The 17453-nt window shown below is 31.3% G+C and overlaps 1 protein-coding gene across 1 annotated transcript; it reads left to right on the forward strand.

Annotated features, from left to right (window-relative positions):
* Positions 1-5855: 5855 nt before the first annotated feature.
* On the forward strand, positions 5856-7999 carry LOC145052367 (DNAJ heat shock family protein). The gene is made up of 2 exons (XM_079000183.1): positions 5856-6587; positions 7315-7999. Exons 1-2 carry the CDS (start codon positions 6004-6006, stop codon positions 7757-7759), a joined length of 1029 nt encoding a protein of 342 aa, XP_078856309.1. The 5' UTR covers positions 5856-6003; the 3' UTR covers positions 7760-7999.
* Positions 8000-17453: the final 9454 nt, after the last annotated feature.

The following is a 17453-nucleotide window of genomic DNA, read 5'->3' on the forward strand; positions in this document are numbered from 1 at the left end:
CGGTGATCTTGATAAATATTAAACAAGTAAGGAAGGTGTGGAGTATACACTTGTTTAAGTTTGATCAAGTTTTCAAAGTACACTGTCATTTAGGGGAGAAGACCCTAAACGAACGGGGGTCCGGGGGCAGCGCCCCTAGGAGCGGGCTCCAAGGGGCAGAGCCCCCTGGCTGGGGTCGAGTATATAGGGTATGCTGCTATATAAAAAAATGCATCAGAAAATTGTATTTTCAGAGAATTGACCATTGTTTGACCCTTATCCAAACTTCCATTTTATTTCGGTTTTTATAGTTTATGACAGTTTGAAACTGTCATATGACAGTTTTCAGACAAATATCATAAATTCGGTTTTTGTCTCATTTTTCTGGTACAGACGAAACTATCATCAAAGCATTTTAAATTCTTGTCTCTCTAAGTCTTATCTGATTAAAGAATATTGGGAGTACCACACAAATGCTTTAATCTGAAAGTGTTTTACACAATTCTCAAAATTCCAAGCCTTACTATACCCCAATTTCTAACAGGAGGTGGTTGACAATTGGAATAGGAAACCTTGACCTGAGAAAAAAAATTTAGCTTTCTTTTGGTTGTTTTTCGTCGGGAAGTCGTAGAGACAGACATCGTAGAGAAAATCTATTCTAGGGTGATTCGTGGTGACAGAGAACATAAAAACGATTAATAAAGCATACATTATAAAGAAAATATAAAACCTATATTACAGATGCTCTTTTTTAGTTAATAGACCAAATATCACTTTCACATTTAAGATGGAGACCTAAATACATTTGGGTTTGATATCTTAGACCATAGAGAGATTATCGAGAAAAAGGAGAGGAATTAGAATAAAAGGAAAATGTATACCTTAAATTTGTTAGATAGGAAGATGGAAAGGGTGGGGGAGAAGCAGATTTTACAAATTTGAGGTTCATTTATGAAGATATAGGCGGAGGATGGTGGTGAATGGTGAGACGAAATCTTACTGTAGAAGGACATGTGTAAGCATTGCTTGGTATCAGATTGTGTGGGGTATGTAGTCTTTATAAAATTTGTTGAAATTATATAGGTGATTTGTGGTTTCAACAAAAAAATAGCAAACAATACCCCGATTTCATCAAGAAATCAACGATTTCAGTGCATTTGGGGGAGAGAAAAAAAGGAAAACAAAAGAACAATATATACCTGAAGCGACATATGTTGTCGTCGGAGGTGTGGAGGGTAATGAAGGAGATGCGAAGGTGTGCGAGGTGGAACAGTGAATGACAACGTAGTAGGAGGCCAAAGCTGGTTTTTTTTTTAAAGATGATTGTTTGGTGGTCAAACCAACAAATGATGGGATAAAATAATATTAATAAAACTCTAATCACTGCTATTTCTAACACTAAAAATAGTATAGAGTAAGCAGGGTCGGTCCACAGAGATACGAGACTTTTTATCTTGCCATATTTTCACACATAATACAAGTAATATTAAAATGGGAGTTTGTATTTAAACTTGAATTAAACTTCATAAATAAGAAAGATTGAAAACAAACGTAGTAAAAGAAGTACATTTCCGATTCTGACTCTTATATATGTATTATGTTGAAAGATGTAATATGATTATAACTCATGTTCAATCTAGGTTGGTAAGTTGGATATTAATAAACTCTAATATCCAAATTGGCAAAAGTATTTTATTCAAAATAAGCTCTTTAAATAAAACTTCATTTAATTGATTCAACCCAAATAAGCTCTTGCATTAAATCATTAAATGACATTAGGTTCTTGCACTAATTACCAACAATGTTTAACATTCCTCTTAAGCTTGGGAATATAAACATTTAATCTTTGATTGCACTAATTTTGATCTAATTACAACCAAGTAAGTGAGTGTTACTAACATCAAATCATAAAACATATACGAATTTCATGATTTGATTAACTAGATTGAATAGAACCCTGGTTCATTGATCAAGTGAAAAAGAGAATTAACCAAACACATGATTAAGATCAAATCAAAGATTACTAGATGTTAAACACAAGTTAAATTCAAATCATAGCCTAACAACACATACTTAAAAATCCAGATTCGGAAATGATAATAAAATCAACCACACATATCTAGGTTGGACTACAAATCAAACAAGTTTAAACTTCAAATTGACTTACAAAAAGAAATTAAAGTGTTTTCCAAGTGTTAATCTCCTTGTAAAGGCTCTGAAAATCGTCTCTTCTCCTCCCAAAATCCGACCTAACTCCCATCAAAACTGATTGTCTGAATTATAAGAAGACAAAACCACTTTAAAAACTGCCGAGACGTTTACACGGCCCATGTAAACCAAAGGGTTCCATTTACACGGCCGTGTAAACAATAAAAGTAGAATGCTTAATTCTTCCAGGTCTTCGAAATAGAATGTCCTTGCATATACGTTTACACGGCCCGTGTAAATTATAGGTATACATTTACACGGCCGTGTAAACTCCTGTGAAGCCAAATTCTTCATTTCTTCATTCTCTCTCTTCAAAGCTCCAAAACTTCTTGTCTCCAACTCTTGATAACTTCCTCCAACAAGATCCAACCTTCATAAGTCCCTGAAATATCCTAAAAGCGTGTGAATGGAATTGCATCATGAAAAATCCCGAAAATATACAAAATGCATGAGTTTAAACCTAAATGTAATGCACTTTTATGAACTAAAACTATAAAAATGAATGCATGAAATGCACCTAACAATGATGTAATCACTGGTGGTAAAGATCGATGGCTAAGGTTTCTGGAGAGACCCATGATAGATCAATTTGATGATGGATTCAAGGGAAGTTCTGTTAGAATGTCTCTTCAAGTTTATATGAACCAAATGAACAGAAACTACAACATATGAGGAAATGCCGAGATAAGTGAATGAACCAGGTCAAAACAACTGCTCCTTAATAAGAGGGGAGATAAGAGTTCCTTGACTTTTTCAATAGCCGAACAAATAATTTCAATGCATAAAATTGTTGTAAAAAATGTAATAAGCCTTATACCTCTTAAAATTCAGCAAAACATATTAAATGCTTATTAAGGTATATATATATATATATATGATATATATATATATATATATATATATATATATATATATATATATATATATATATATATATAGGGTAAAGTGAATATACCTAACAACCTAAGCTTAGGTACCTAACCTCATCAAATTACGTCATTTTGCATTAAATTTTCATTGCAGTCATCCAAGGTTCTTAAACTTCATCCCTAAACTTGATTTACTTCAAAAAAAAATTGGAAATTCATCATTATATTTCTCCTACATCCTTTCATTTGTAGCGGTAGGATATGAAACCCATCAGGTGGTATTCGATAGAAAGACATGATATAAAAGAAAGATATTGGTGAAAGTCCAAAGATTTTGAAAGTAATCAAGTTATGGGATTAAAATTTAAGAACCTTAGACAATTAAAATGTAAATATGATACAAACTGATGTACTATTATGGAGTTAGGTACCTAAGCTTATATAAGGTTGTTAGGTATATTCACTTTACCCATATATATATATATATATATATATATATATATATATATATATATATATATATATATATAAGAATGATTTTGCCACATGTCCTTCTCTCATTCAATTTGCCACATGTCATTTTGTCATAATTTAAAGATATATTTATTTTCCACTTGTCATTTATTTCATTTTCCATATCTTATATTATTAATTAGTTTCCATAAATTAAACCTACCATAATGATATTAATTTCAAATTTTAAATTTTAAATTTCAATTTCAATTTCAAATAAATTTACAGTTTAAACCTTTGTTTTTAACATTTTGTTATAATTAACCTGTTTAGTATACGGGTCTGATAACTAAACAATAATTTTAATTTATTTATTTTTTGCATGTTTTTTTCTCATAATTTTTATTTATTTCAAATTTCGAATTCAAATAAACTTCTCATTTAATCGTTTCTATTTAACATTTTGTTTTAATCAACCCGTATAATATACGGGTTTCACAACTAGTGTATATAGATGTTGGAAATTTTTAGGCTTATTCTAATATTATTCATAGATGTTTAATGTATTATTAATTATCCCATAATTTCACGTCCTATTTTATAAACTAATTGTACGGATTACAGATTAAAGCATAATTATGAACGTTAAGATAATAATTGTCATTTATTTTCCGCCGTCTTTGTTCATAAACAAGTAAGTTTCATAAATTTCAGTTCCGTATATTTGTCCGTTGATAGTATTACACGTCACATTTATAAAAAATTTCATTACCCGAAGCCGTGTAAATATAATATTTGAACACCCGGTTTTTAGTCTATCGTTTCACGAAACCGGTTCTAGTTTAGATTATAAAATAACGTCGTTATTAGACAAATTCTTAGATCATGAAATTTCCTCAAATTATTATCTAAATTGTAACAAATTTTCTTAGAATATTTTAGAAAGTATAACATTCGTTATTCATTATTAATATAGATCGTAGTACAAATAGGCCCGCGAGGTGATTCAGTCATGCCGAAGTTTAAAATTGGTTGTGATTTTTGTGACGTTACACGAAAATTCTTGAAACGACTCCAATGTTTCCCAAATGTTGGGGTGATCTCAGAACCAATTTGGTTCTTTAAAATTCAAAATCGAGAAGACAATTCTAATGTTAGACATTCTTCTGATATTGAATATCTATATTGAACATTTACTTGTAAAAAAGTTTAAACTATTTAGGCTAAATGTCAAGATTTATAACTTTAATATATTTGGGATTTATAACTTCAATATATTTTTGAGGCATAACTAATGATAAGCTATCTTCCATGCACTTGCTTTACCCAATGAATGTGGACGAGATGTACATACAACCACAACTTATGAGTCATGTTCGCTTTAGGCCAAAGGACATGGTTGCTACGAGAAGTATTCATGGCTAGGTGGAAGGGTAGTCACGACCTTGCACATCATCCCAAATGCCACGATCGATTTGTGGCCTCATATGGTGTTTACAATAGAAGACCACACCGAATCGTTTTGTTCTACTTATTTGTAGCTCTCTCTTCTTTCTACACGCTATGATGGTTCAACTATGTTGTAGGTACACCACAAAGGTTGTGGAAGGAGATAATGGTGAGGTGGAAGGAACGTTGTTGAGGGAGATGGTGTGGAAATATACTCCAGATCCTTACATGTGTACTCCCTTCACTTCATCCATTTCCTAAATAAACGTAAAGTATTTTGCTTATTAATGATCGTAGTCATAGTAAAAAATAAATACTCACAAAAACCATGTCAAGTCTCTCAATTGAATAACACAAAAACGATGTATTACCAACAAAAACAAATGGAAATTAAATACAACCACAAATATCTACTTAGATTGTCCTCTGCAGTTAATATCAATACTGTATGACACATAATAGATAAGAATTTAAATAAAACAACAAGACATGTTAAAATCACTTCCAAATTTTAGAAATTGATACTTTTAGTCATATCAACTTAAAAAACTTGGTATCCAACTATTGGTAGTTTGGAAAAAACTTGGTATCCAAAGACGAATACCTTATCCCAATATCGACTCCGATCCTCGTATGTTTTCTGTTATAGCTCATGGTCTTATTTTAAAGAAAGGGCACCTTAAACTTAAAGAATATTAATTTGAGTTTTCATGTTAATATTATCTTTTGCCACATTTTAAAATACAAAAATATATTTTCCCAATTGAGGAAGTAATTACATTCTTGTGGACCCACTAGATCCTTTGGTCCCACCACCGGCCTCATCATAGATTCATACACACCAACACGTCTTTTTTCCATTGAACCCCTTCTTCTCCATCGAATCACATCACCGACTTCCGGTCAACATTTTCAATTTTCGGAGAGGAAAATCGGTGGTCAACTGTAGATAATCACCAGCCGGCGCCGTCGTGGTGGTGATCTGCGTCGTCTGGTTTCGTTGATTCATGGTTATTTAACCAATTGGCCATCGGTTAAGAACAAAATGGGAATCGATTACTACAACATCCTCAAAGTGAACAGAAATGCTAGTGATGAAGACCTAAAAAAAGCCTACCGTCGTCTCGCCATGATTTGGCACCCGGATAGAAACCCTAGCAGTAACAAAGGAGAAGCGGAAGCCAAATTCAAGCAGATTTCTGAAGCGTATGATGTGTTAAGCGACCCCAAGAAGCGTCAGATCTACGATCTTTATGGGGAAGAAGCTTTGAAGTCCGGCCAAGTCCCTCCGCCCCATCCTTTTTCCTCCAATCGAGGTTACACCGCTCATCACTATCATACCAATAATCACCAGCATCCTGATCCTTCGTTTCGGTTTAACCCTAGGGACGCTGAGGATATTTATGCGGAATTGTTTGGAGGATCTGATGCCGCGGGCGGTGGCGCTGCTGGGCGGAGTGCGGGGAGGGCGTTCAAAGATGGGGCTTTTAGGGTTCCAAACGGTGGGGAGAGTTCATCGGCCAGGAAGGCTCCTGCTGTGGAGAATTTGTTGCCTTGTAGCTTGGAGGATCTTTATAAAGGCGCCAAGAAGAAGATGAAGATCTCTAGGACTGTAGCCAATTCTGCAGGGTACGTCTTTTCTGGTATTTTGCCATTTCTTTATCTAAAATTCTATTCATCAATTCTGCAAATGAGTAGGGTAATGATGGGATGATATACCATTTGGATATCAATGGATGATTTGATTTTCCTCTGAGTTTTGCTGCTTAACCCCTGATCACTTGACTAGATCACCCTCACCTAATCCTCATAATGCCAAATTTCGAAATAAACTTTGCTATATATCACAGTCGTAGCTGATTCAGTAAGCTCTCATATGCAACATCATGTTCTAAAACCTAGATTCAAGTCCCTGATATCCATTCTGATTGAATACATGTATATAGAGATAGGGAAAAACCATTGAAACAACCTCATGAAAATCAATTATGTAGGTTGCCTTTTTGGTCAGGACCAAAATCTAGCTGCTCTCATGCTTCCAATTGTTTTACTTTCTTATCTTTCTTCATAACCTTGATAGTAGCTGTGCACATACACTTACACATGCATATATGTTTTAAAGGACAAGAGCCTTTTTAAGGTAGTAATTGCCATATGATTGAATAATACAACTTTATAGAGTTAATACGAGTCGTATAAATATGATTCGGCCTTTAAGAGGAAAGATATATTTAGTAGTGTACCCCTAACCCTAAGACAGCGTGATGATTTGATTAAACAAGTCGCGCAAACACAACATGATGACTAGAAACTTGTCACAAAAGTTATTTATTTCTTAGTATTTATTTGCATGCAGTAAGATTCGAACAGTTGAGGAGATCTTAACAATTGAAATAAAACCGGGTTGGAAAAAGGGGACAAAGATTACATTTCCCGAAAAGGGAAACCAAGAACCCGGTGTGATAGCAGCGGATCTGATATTTGTAATCGATGAAAAACCTCATGAAGTTTTCACAAGAGATGGTAACGACTTGACCATGAATCAAGAAATCCCGCTTCTAGAAGCGCTGACAGGAAAAACCCTCGAAATCACAACGCTCGATGCCAGAATCCTACGAATTCCCGTAACCGAGATCGTGAAACCGGGATACGAATTAACTGTCCCCAACGAAGGAATGCCGGTTTCAAAGGAACCAAGAAAGAAGGGAAATCTCATAATTAAATTTGATGTTAGGTACCCAACAAGGCTTACAAATGAACAGAAGTTGGATTTAAAAAGAGTCTTGGGTGGAGCCATTTGATCTTGTTTAACAACAAGAAGAAGATGTCAAGATATACACCTACATTTTCTGGTTTCAAGTACATATACTTTGTTGCTTGTATGCAATTGTTTTTGGTTGATTTCGTTTCGTATCCAATCATATGATAATTCATAGATTCATGGATAGATAGTTTTATTGTTGGTAATTTGGTTTACTGAAGTCGTGATATTGACTTGGACTTTGCTTTTATGAATCGAATACAACTACCATAAAAGATAATTTTGCTATTACTATTATATCATCATTAAACATAAATTCATAACACTAGTGTATTTCACTCACAAATCGCACAGACCAACATAGGATTACCTGAAGTTATTGAAAAAGACAAAATTGCAAAAATGGTCCCCATGGTTTCTTATTTTATGTGGTTATGGTCCAAACGTTTGAAAAGTTGCAAATTTGGTCATTTTCAACAGGTTTATTGTGGTTTTGGTCCCTCATCCGTTAAGTTTAACTGGTTGGCTGTTAACTTTTTTAAAATAACAATTTTACCCTCAGGGACCATTTTTGTAGTTTTCTCTTTTACCATACCATAAGGACCATTTTTGCATACATTCTTTTTTATTTTATTGAAGTATTATATATTAATAGATATTATCTTTAATATATAATATTATATATTAATAAATATCGTTTTATTGTATTATTAATTTATTATAGTTGATTTTTAATTTTTTTTTGTTAGAGTAATTCTTTTTATTGAGTTATTATATATCAATACATATAGTTTTTAATATATAATATTTATATCATAATAAATATTATATTATTGGATTATTAACTTCTTTTAGTTGATATTTTTAATTCTTATTTATTTAAATTATTTTTATTGGATTATTTCTTTTAATTTATTATTTTCTTCATATACTAAATATTATTTTATTGGATTATTAGTTTATTTTAATTAATTCTTTTTTTTAAAAAAATTGTCGAAATAATTATTTTTTATTGAGTTATTATATATCAATACATATAGTTGTTAATATGTAATATTTATATCATAATAAATATTATATTATTGGATTATTATTATCTTTTAGTTAATTTTTGTAATTTCTTATTTTTAAACTATTTTTTATTGGATTATTACTTTTAATTTGTTATTTTCTTCATATACTAAATATTATTTTATCGGTTTATAATAATAGTTCTAGTTAATTTTATTAGTTCCACCACAAAGTCATGTGATATGCAAAATCGTCGTCTCTCATCATCGAAATCGTTAGGATCACTGTCAAACACTTTCATTTCATCTAGCTTATAATGAGAAACCATTGGGAAAATGCCACCACCATCACTCGGTCACCACCACCACTTATAAATGTTATCGGGGTTTGTTGCGCATTATGTGGGATATGAAGGATTCCAGTGGATTATGAAGAGGTTGTCGCAGGTGGCTACCAACAACGCTGGGTGGAATAGGGTATGATATCTATTGAAACTCCAATGAAGGTGTTTGGAGGTGATCATGTTAATTTTTGATGATGATAAGCGACACTTTTACGTATTTCGAGGACTTTGTGGTGAAACTAATAAAATTAAAAACAATTAATTGTATACATTCAAAATAAAATAATAATCCAATAAGATAATATTTGTTATATAAAAAAAATAATAAATTAAAAGTAATATTTCAATAAACTAATAATTCAAAAAAAACAAATTACAAAAATTAATAATCCAATAATGTATTATTTATTATGATGTAAATATTATATATTAAAAATAATATTTGTTGATATATAATAATCTAATAAAAAAGAATTACTCCAACAAAAACAAATTATAAAAAGAATCAACTAAAAGAAATTAATAATCCAATAAAATAATGTTTCGTAATATGTAATAATCCTATAATATAATATTTATTATGATATAAATATTATATATTAAAAACTATATGTACTGATATATAATAATTCAATAAAAAAGAATTACTTCGACAAAAAAATTAAAAAAAAATTAACTAAAATAAATTAATAATCCAATAAAACAACATTTCGTATATGAATAAAATAATAAATAAAAAGTAATAATACAATAAAAAATAATTAAAAATTACAGAAATTAACTAAAAAAATTAATAATCCAATAATATAATATTTATTATGATATAAATATTATATATTAAAAACTATATGTATTGATATATAATAATTTAATAAAAAAGAATCACTCCAACAATTTTTTTAAAAAAAAATCAACTAAAATAAATTAATAATCCAATAAAAAATGTTTATTAATATATAATATTATATATTAAAAATAATATCTATTAATATATAATACTTCATAAAAATAAAAAAGAATGTATGCAAAAATGGTCCTTATAGTATAGTAAAAGACAAAACTGTGAAAATGGTCTCTGTGGTAAAATTGTCATTTTAATGAAATTAACGGATGAATGACCAAAACAACAAAACTTGTTGAAAATGACAAAATCTGCAACTTTTCAAACGTTTAGACTGTAACCACATAAAATGAGAAACCACAGTGAAATTTTTAAAATTTTGTAATTGAAAAAATTGTTACATGATACAAAACTGAAATATGTTTAACCCAATCCACCAAGGAACCAGAAGTGAGGTTAAATAACAATGAATGGACTATTATATTCAAAAAAATTTTTTCTTATACATTGATAATTTGACATATATGGTTTTAATAGAAGTTTACCTTGTTACGTGTTATACAGTTTAAAATATTTACAATATTTTATATTATATTAGTATGAACTTATTATTTTATAGTTAAATTCAATGGCACGGTTATTGTTACAACATATATATTTTTACTGTGTAATTATATTATGTGCAAGATGTATGAATTCGACTAGTTAAGAAAAAATTAAGCATCTAAATATATATTTTTCGAATAATTTGTCGAATTCATCCAGACATTTATATGAGAAACAAAAAACCAATGTTTTAAAAAACCGGTTGGACCAGTCAAGTGAACAATTCAACTAGTATATATGTTATGTCTATTTCTGAACCGGATTGAATTGACTTACTTTTACCAAAAATCAGTTGAATCAGTTAAATTGAAAAAAAGAACACACCGAAATGAAACATTTTGGCATTTTGCATAACATACTTTGGTGGTATTTTCACATCTATTTAGATTTTTTTTTACAATTGAATAAAAATACATGGTAAATGTTATGAATCTTTTTGAAATGTATGTACTCATCTTTAAAACTATATTTTGTTTCAGTGTTATACTTTATTTTTTTTATTTATATGAATATATGTAAAACTTATAGTTATGTTTTCTTAATATATTTGGAACGATCTACGACTTGTTTTTATGTGTATTTTTAATGTTTGAATTTATTTTTATGTGTATTTTTACTGTTTGAATTTGTATATTTGTGTGTAGGTAAATAAGAAAAAAAATTTAGAAACCCAGTTGAATCGGCGGTGGAATTAGGAACCGGTCATTGTACCATTTAAATTAAAAAAAAAAAAAGAAAAAAAGAAAACTGGTACTCAAAAACAATGCCGAAAAACCTTGTTGATTATCTTATAAAAACAAGGGTTAAGAACATAACACTATTCTTTGTGGGTACTCAAGTTATCAACAAATCCAATTAATTATGTAGAAAAAAAATTAAAAAGCTTAAAACGTTATATTTAGAAAAAAAAAAACCTAGAAAAGCTATAAGTAAAAGAAAATGTTATAAAACATGAAAACAAGTTAGTAAAAAAATTGTTAAAAAGTTTTAAAAGATTGAATCATTGAAACGTTAAAAGTTTTTAAAAAAAATGAACTAAAAGACTTAATTTTTTAAATATAAAAATATAAAAGGTTTATAATAAATAATATGTTCTAAAAAAGTGTAAATATATATAGTAAAAAGTCTATAAAATATTATATATATATATATATATATATATATATATATATATATATATAGAGAGAGAGAGAGAGAGAGAGAGAGCTAGGTTCTAATGTTTCTAGCAAGTATTGTGTGCATGAATGCACCAATAGGAATTCAAGAAAAAATAATTAATTAAATAAATCAGTTAAGGGTATTATAATAAACTTTGCATAGTTAATTATGGAAGATAATTATATCCCTGATTTCACTCAAGAATCAAAGATAAATTTAGAGCATTAACCCTAAATCGTACTCAGTATCGTTTCTAATTCACCGCTTCTTCTTCTTTTTCTTCTACAATCGATCGCTAGCTGTGAAACCCCTTGCCTCCTTCGTATCTACTACCAACACCGCTATTTTAATCCATTTGTTAAACTCAAATAGCCTCCTTCGATCAATAAGATTGTCACCGCTTTTTGAGTTTATTGACTTCGTTTATTGATCATGGCTATTTGAGTTTGGTTATTGATCATTACTATGCGACATGGATGGGAACTTCCTGTTCACACTTTTTAGGTACAATTTTTGTGATTAATTTGCAACTTCGATCTGCTATGTGTTTGTGTTTTCCCTACAATCATTCAGGCTTTCTGTGTATTTATCCTTTATGTAAGATGCATAACTATCGATCTTGTTGATCTTGGCATTCTAATTGACCCAAACAGGGCAATTGCATCACCTTATAGATCCCATAATGGAACCGAAGTACCCGGTGAAGTTGTGATAAATGTGTTGATGGGTTTGATCATCATTGTAGGGTAAGATCCAAATTCCAAAATGAAAGAAATAGAAACGCACAGGTGAAAATTCTTCTAGATTTTTTTTCATTGTTTATATGTAAATTCACATGATTTAATTTTAATTCTAAATTATTTCTTGTGCAGTGGTTGAATAATTGTGTAGGGAGGAAAAATTACTTCACATTCATGTGCCTAATGGTTGTAAGTGTTGTTTGAGTAAGTTGATTATCGAAAAAATTGTCATAGAAGGCTTTGGTATCTAATATGATGAGGGTAATTCTGCCAGAATGGAGTCTCGAATTTCAATTCTATTAGAATAAAATCTTGGATTCCAATGCTTAAGTTCCAATTCAACCTAAGCATTGAATTTTGTATGAACTATCATGTCTAAAACTTGTTATTTTTTCTACACTTACTCATTAGTTTGTGCTTTTTCTTCAATTTTTACTTATCGGTTTTGGTGCAATTCACAACTTTTATTCTATGAGAATATAAATATTGCATAAAACATGTGTTGCTAGTAATTCTGACAGAATACATTTTATTCTATTAGAATATAACTTATGTTATATTATAGCAAAATAACTAGTAATGCATGTTGTTAGAATAAATTACAATTGTTTTATGTCTACTACATTCTATCAGAATTTATAGTTGTTATTCTTTTAGAATGCTCCGAATTTTTTAATATTTTGAAAGTTGATTATGTTTTTTTTTTTTTTTTTTTTTTTTTTTTTTTTTTTTGTGGATTTAGGTTTTGAAGAGACTGCCATTGATGTGGAAAAGGAGAAAAAAACATGGAGAACTAGAGTGTATTCTTGCAAAATGTATAAAGTGTTTCTTAACAATAATATTCTTTTGGAATGAGTTAGTATTTTTGTTAGATTTTGATGTTTTTTTTTCTTTTTTAACCATTTTTAGTTTTAATCTTTAAGAATAAATGTAATATGTATTCTTTAGAAAATGTTATTCTTGATTATATGTTGTATAATTCTTTAATCATGTTTAATATAAAAAGTATCTTGAATGAAACAATATTCTGCAAGAATAAAACCGCAAATATATTTACAAGTTTATTGTTTTTTGTCATTCTGGCAGAATAAAATCGGTTATTATTAAAAATAATATTAAATTTTAATTAGAATTAATTTAAAAAAAATTAGATTTTTAAAAAATAAGGGAGTTAATGATCCCTTAAAATCCGAAAATTTCCTTTTTTAAAATAGGTTAATTGACCAAAATACCCTTTGGCTGAAATTTGTGTGATTATATAATACATGCTACCCTATGGTAATATCATAGACCCTCAGATCATGATTGTTGATTCTATTCATTCAGTGGTCCAGATCTATGTATTCTGGCACACAATAGTTAGTAAAAACAAAATAACCTAACCCTATATATATATATATATATATATATATATATATATATATATATATATATATATATATATATATATGGAAAAGTTCAATAGAGAACCAATATGGATCAAAGAACCAAGAAACCCATCTTAACCATCTATTTTCTTTTAATCTTGACCATTAATCCTTAATTAACCAAAAAAACACGGAGGGGCATTTTGGTAAGTTCAGCGTCTAATCTAATGTTGATGTTTGTCTCCGTTAGCGTCTTCTGTCACTGTCCTTCATCGATCGATCCAAAATCTCGGCTGTTCTTCGAAATCAACATTTTTCATCCAATTTACTAATTGTTTCTTAAGATTTCAGCTAATAATCAAGTATTTTTAATATCTATTCATCTTTCGTTTATGATTATTAGGTCAATTCCGATGCATTGCTTATCAACTTATTTTTATTGTTATTGTAATCGTCTATTGTCAAATTCTGTTGATTTTACTGTTTAATTTTCAAATTGTTATGTTTTTATTGTTAATTTGCTATTTTTATGTCGTATGTTGAATTTGCGTTTGATGTTACTGTTTTTCATTCGACCGTTTTTGTAATCATTCGTCTGTACGACATTTAGACAATCAATTATATCTTGTGCATCTTCTGACATTTAAGTATTTTCCAAACTTTTAGTGATTTTGAGAATATTATCTTATCTTGTGCATATATTTTAAAGTTTTGTGATTATCTTGTTTATTTGTTTCCTTTTTTTGTATAATTATCAATTCTAAATTTCTAATTTGTATATAAATTCCAGGTTACCGACGATTCATTATGAGTTCTTTGAATTCTTGTTCAGATTTGCATTCAACTATTAATGAACAATCACGTATGTAACAACGTAAATTTTCAAACAAAATTTTCATTTCAAAATAAAGTATTTTCATTTAAAACAAGGCATAAACATTCCAAGTGTCATGTCAGAATACAAATCATATGAATCCCAAGATCACAAAACATCTATCAGTGTGTACAGATCACGCCGGCGCCTTCCCACGGTCCTCGCTAGTACCTGAAACACATACACAACAGCTGTAAGCATAAATGCTTAGTGAGTTCCCCAAAATACAACTTACGCACATACGCCTTTCCAGGCCCTGACCTTCCGGTCCATGTGTCTCAGGGGACTTCCGTCCCTGCTGGGTAAACCTTCCGGTCCTACCCACGCCAACCTTACGGTCCACAACACAACGCCTTCCGGCCCATAACATAATGCCTTCCGGCCCACATAACATACATAGCACGTATAACAATTAACTTATCACATATAGCACATATATCTCATATCATATCCGACCTTCCGGTCACACAGTCAAACCCTTCCGGGTACAGTATAGTGAGAAGACTCACCTCGTGAATATCGAAAGCTAGCAAATCCCGAAGTCACTCATGCTCGATCCGCCGAGCTACAATCTCCCTATAACATCATACATCTCTTATTAACATTTTTATCTTCTAAGTTTGACTATCCCTAAGAAGTCAAACATAGGTCAACTCTGGTCAACGGTCAACGGTCAACTTGACCGGACTCGGCGAGTGCACAGGGGCAACTCGGCGAGTCTAGACGTATTCGTCAACTCCCTAGGATTCCCTTCTTACTCGTCGAGTGCTTCCCCTGACTCGACGAGTTCCACCTGGGAGAGTCGTGGGGCCACCCCGACTCAACTCGCCGAGTCTCAAGAACAACTCGGCGAGTCCCAGCTCGACTCAGTCCACCTGTCGACCCTCTCTAACTCGTCCTGACTCACTGAGTCAACCATAACTCGGTCAAGACTACGCACTGGGTGTCCTCAAGGACAATCTTCAAGCGACTCGTCGAGTCTGTTCATCAAACTCGGCGAGTCCATGCCATGCACCAGCTAAAACTGGCTTTTGCGGTCAGATCCGTTCCATCCATTCATAGATCTGGCCTTCCCAAGCTTATTTGTCACGTAAAGTCTCAGTCTTGGTTGTCATGCAATGAGTACAAGGCTTATTTTGGGGAAACAACCTCTAATATGACCACCTTAGCTTCTAACTCAAAAGGATGGACATAAAGCTAGTCATATGGGGTCTCCTGGACCTGCTAAGGCCCAGATCTAGGTTCCATATCTCCATGGAACCTTTCATACTTCCAATTTAAGCCAAGAAATGCAAGAAGAAACCCTAGATTTGACACATCAACACAAAACACGAAGTTTGGCTCTGAAAGTTACCTCAAGAAGACTCCCCTGATGAATTAGCAACAGATCCAAGCTCCCCAACTCCTCAAGTTTGATCCTCTCCCTCCTTTCTTGCAATAACACACAAAATGGTGAACAAATGGCCTCCAAATACACTCACAAGGGCTCACAGTCGTATGGGGGCTCTTAGGGTTCAAGGTGGCCGCAAATGAGGGCCATAAGGTCCTTTAAATAGGGCTTAGGATCGGGAAATTAGGGTTTCATTAAACAGCGCGGACTCGCCGAGTCCATATCCTGGACTCGCCGAGTCCAGACGAATCCCGCGTCCAGAATCGTGACCCTACTCGGCGAGTCTGAGCTCCAACTCGCCGAGTCCCCTCTCAAAACACAAAATAATTAAACAATAAAGATACTTGGAATTCCGGGCTGTTACAACGTAAGTTTTTTTTCTTAATATAAATTTCACATTTTCTATATAATGTAATAAAATATATGTTTTTTTTTTGGTTTTGCAGTTCATGATCAGTCATCTTCAAATATGAATATTGATCATTCAAATAACAATAATTCTTGTTCAGATTTGCATTCAATTATTAATGAACAATGACGTAAGTTTTTTTTCTTAATATAAATTTCACATTTTATATATAATGTAATGAAATAGATGTTTTGGTTGGTTTTGCAGTTCATGATCAATCATCTTCAAGTATGAATATTGATCATTCAAATAGCAGTAATTCTCGTTATAGTTTTGATTTTGAGCTCTACAATACTGAAAGTGTTAAGCTTGTTCCTTATGATAAGTTGATACATAAGAAGCCTTTCAAAGGATTGTTGTTTGATTCATTGGTGTAACGCCCGCAGATCCGGGCTAGTCAATTTAGAGACAATAGGCATCAAAAATGAGTTTTTAATGGTATATTATTTAGAAGGAATAATCTTAACGAAGTTGTAGAATACGTCTCAAGGGTTCCGTACATATAAAGAACGTTGAAATCCGAGTTATAACGAAGAAGTTATGGTCCGTTGAAGTTTTATGGCAAAACCGGTACGACACCGGGAGACGTAAATAGTGAATTTACGATAGAGGATTTTTTAGCCTTATAATCTAAACAAAATTTTTAGTATACGTTAAACCGAGAACATACAAAAAAAGAACGCCCAAATCTGACTTTGTATGAGGAAGTTATGAATTTTCTAAGATTTGGCATAGCAGTGCACAACCCGAAATTCAAATTTTAGACCGAGTGGTTTTTGGTCTACACGACCTAAATGAGAATTGAAGATCTCATTAATAGGAACTCAACGGTAAAAAGACAGACGAAAACGGAGTCCGTATGTAAAAGTTATAAATTTTACACGGACATTTAACAGTGTAATCACCTCCTACTGTTAAATTTAAGATCGGTCGAGAATTAGCCGACGGAGTAAAAAGGAAAGTTGTAGATTTTATTTTTACCTACGCGTGGATAT

Source organism: Lactuca serriola, chromosome 5 (genome assembly GCF_051521515.1).
Source record: "Lactuca serriola cultivar US96UC23 chromosome 5, Lser_US96UC23_V15, whole genome shotgun sequence".
In the NCBI taxonomy this organism is placed as follows: Eukaryota; Viridiplantae; Streptophyta; class Magnoliopsida; order Asterales; family Asteraceae; genus Lactuca; species Lactuca serriola.

Excerpts from the sequence above, each read along its gene's own strand:
- LOC145052367 (XM_079000183.1), top strand. The coding sequence starts at position 6,004 with ATGGGAATCGATTACTACAACATCCTCAAAGTGAACAGAAATGCTAGT. Across the intron at positions 6,588-7,314 it reads ACTGTAGCCAATTCTGCAGG|TAAGATTCGAACAGTTGAGG; the intron begins GTACGTCTTTTC and ends ATTTGCATGCAG.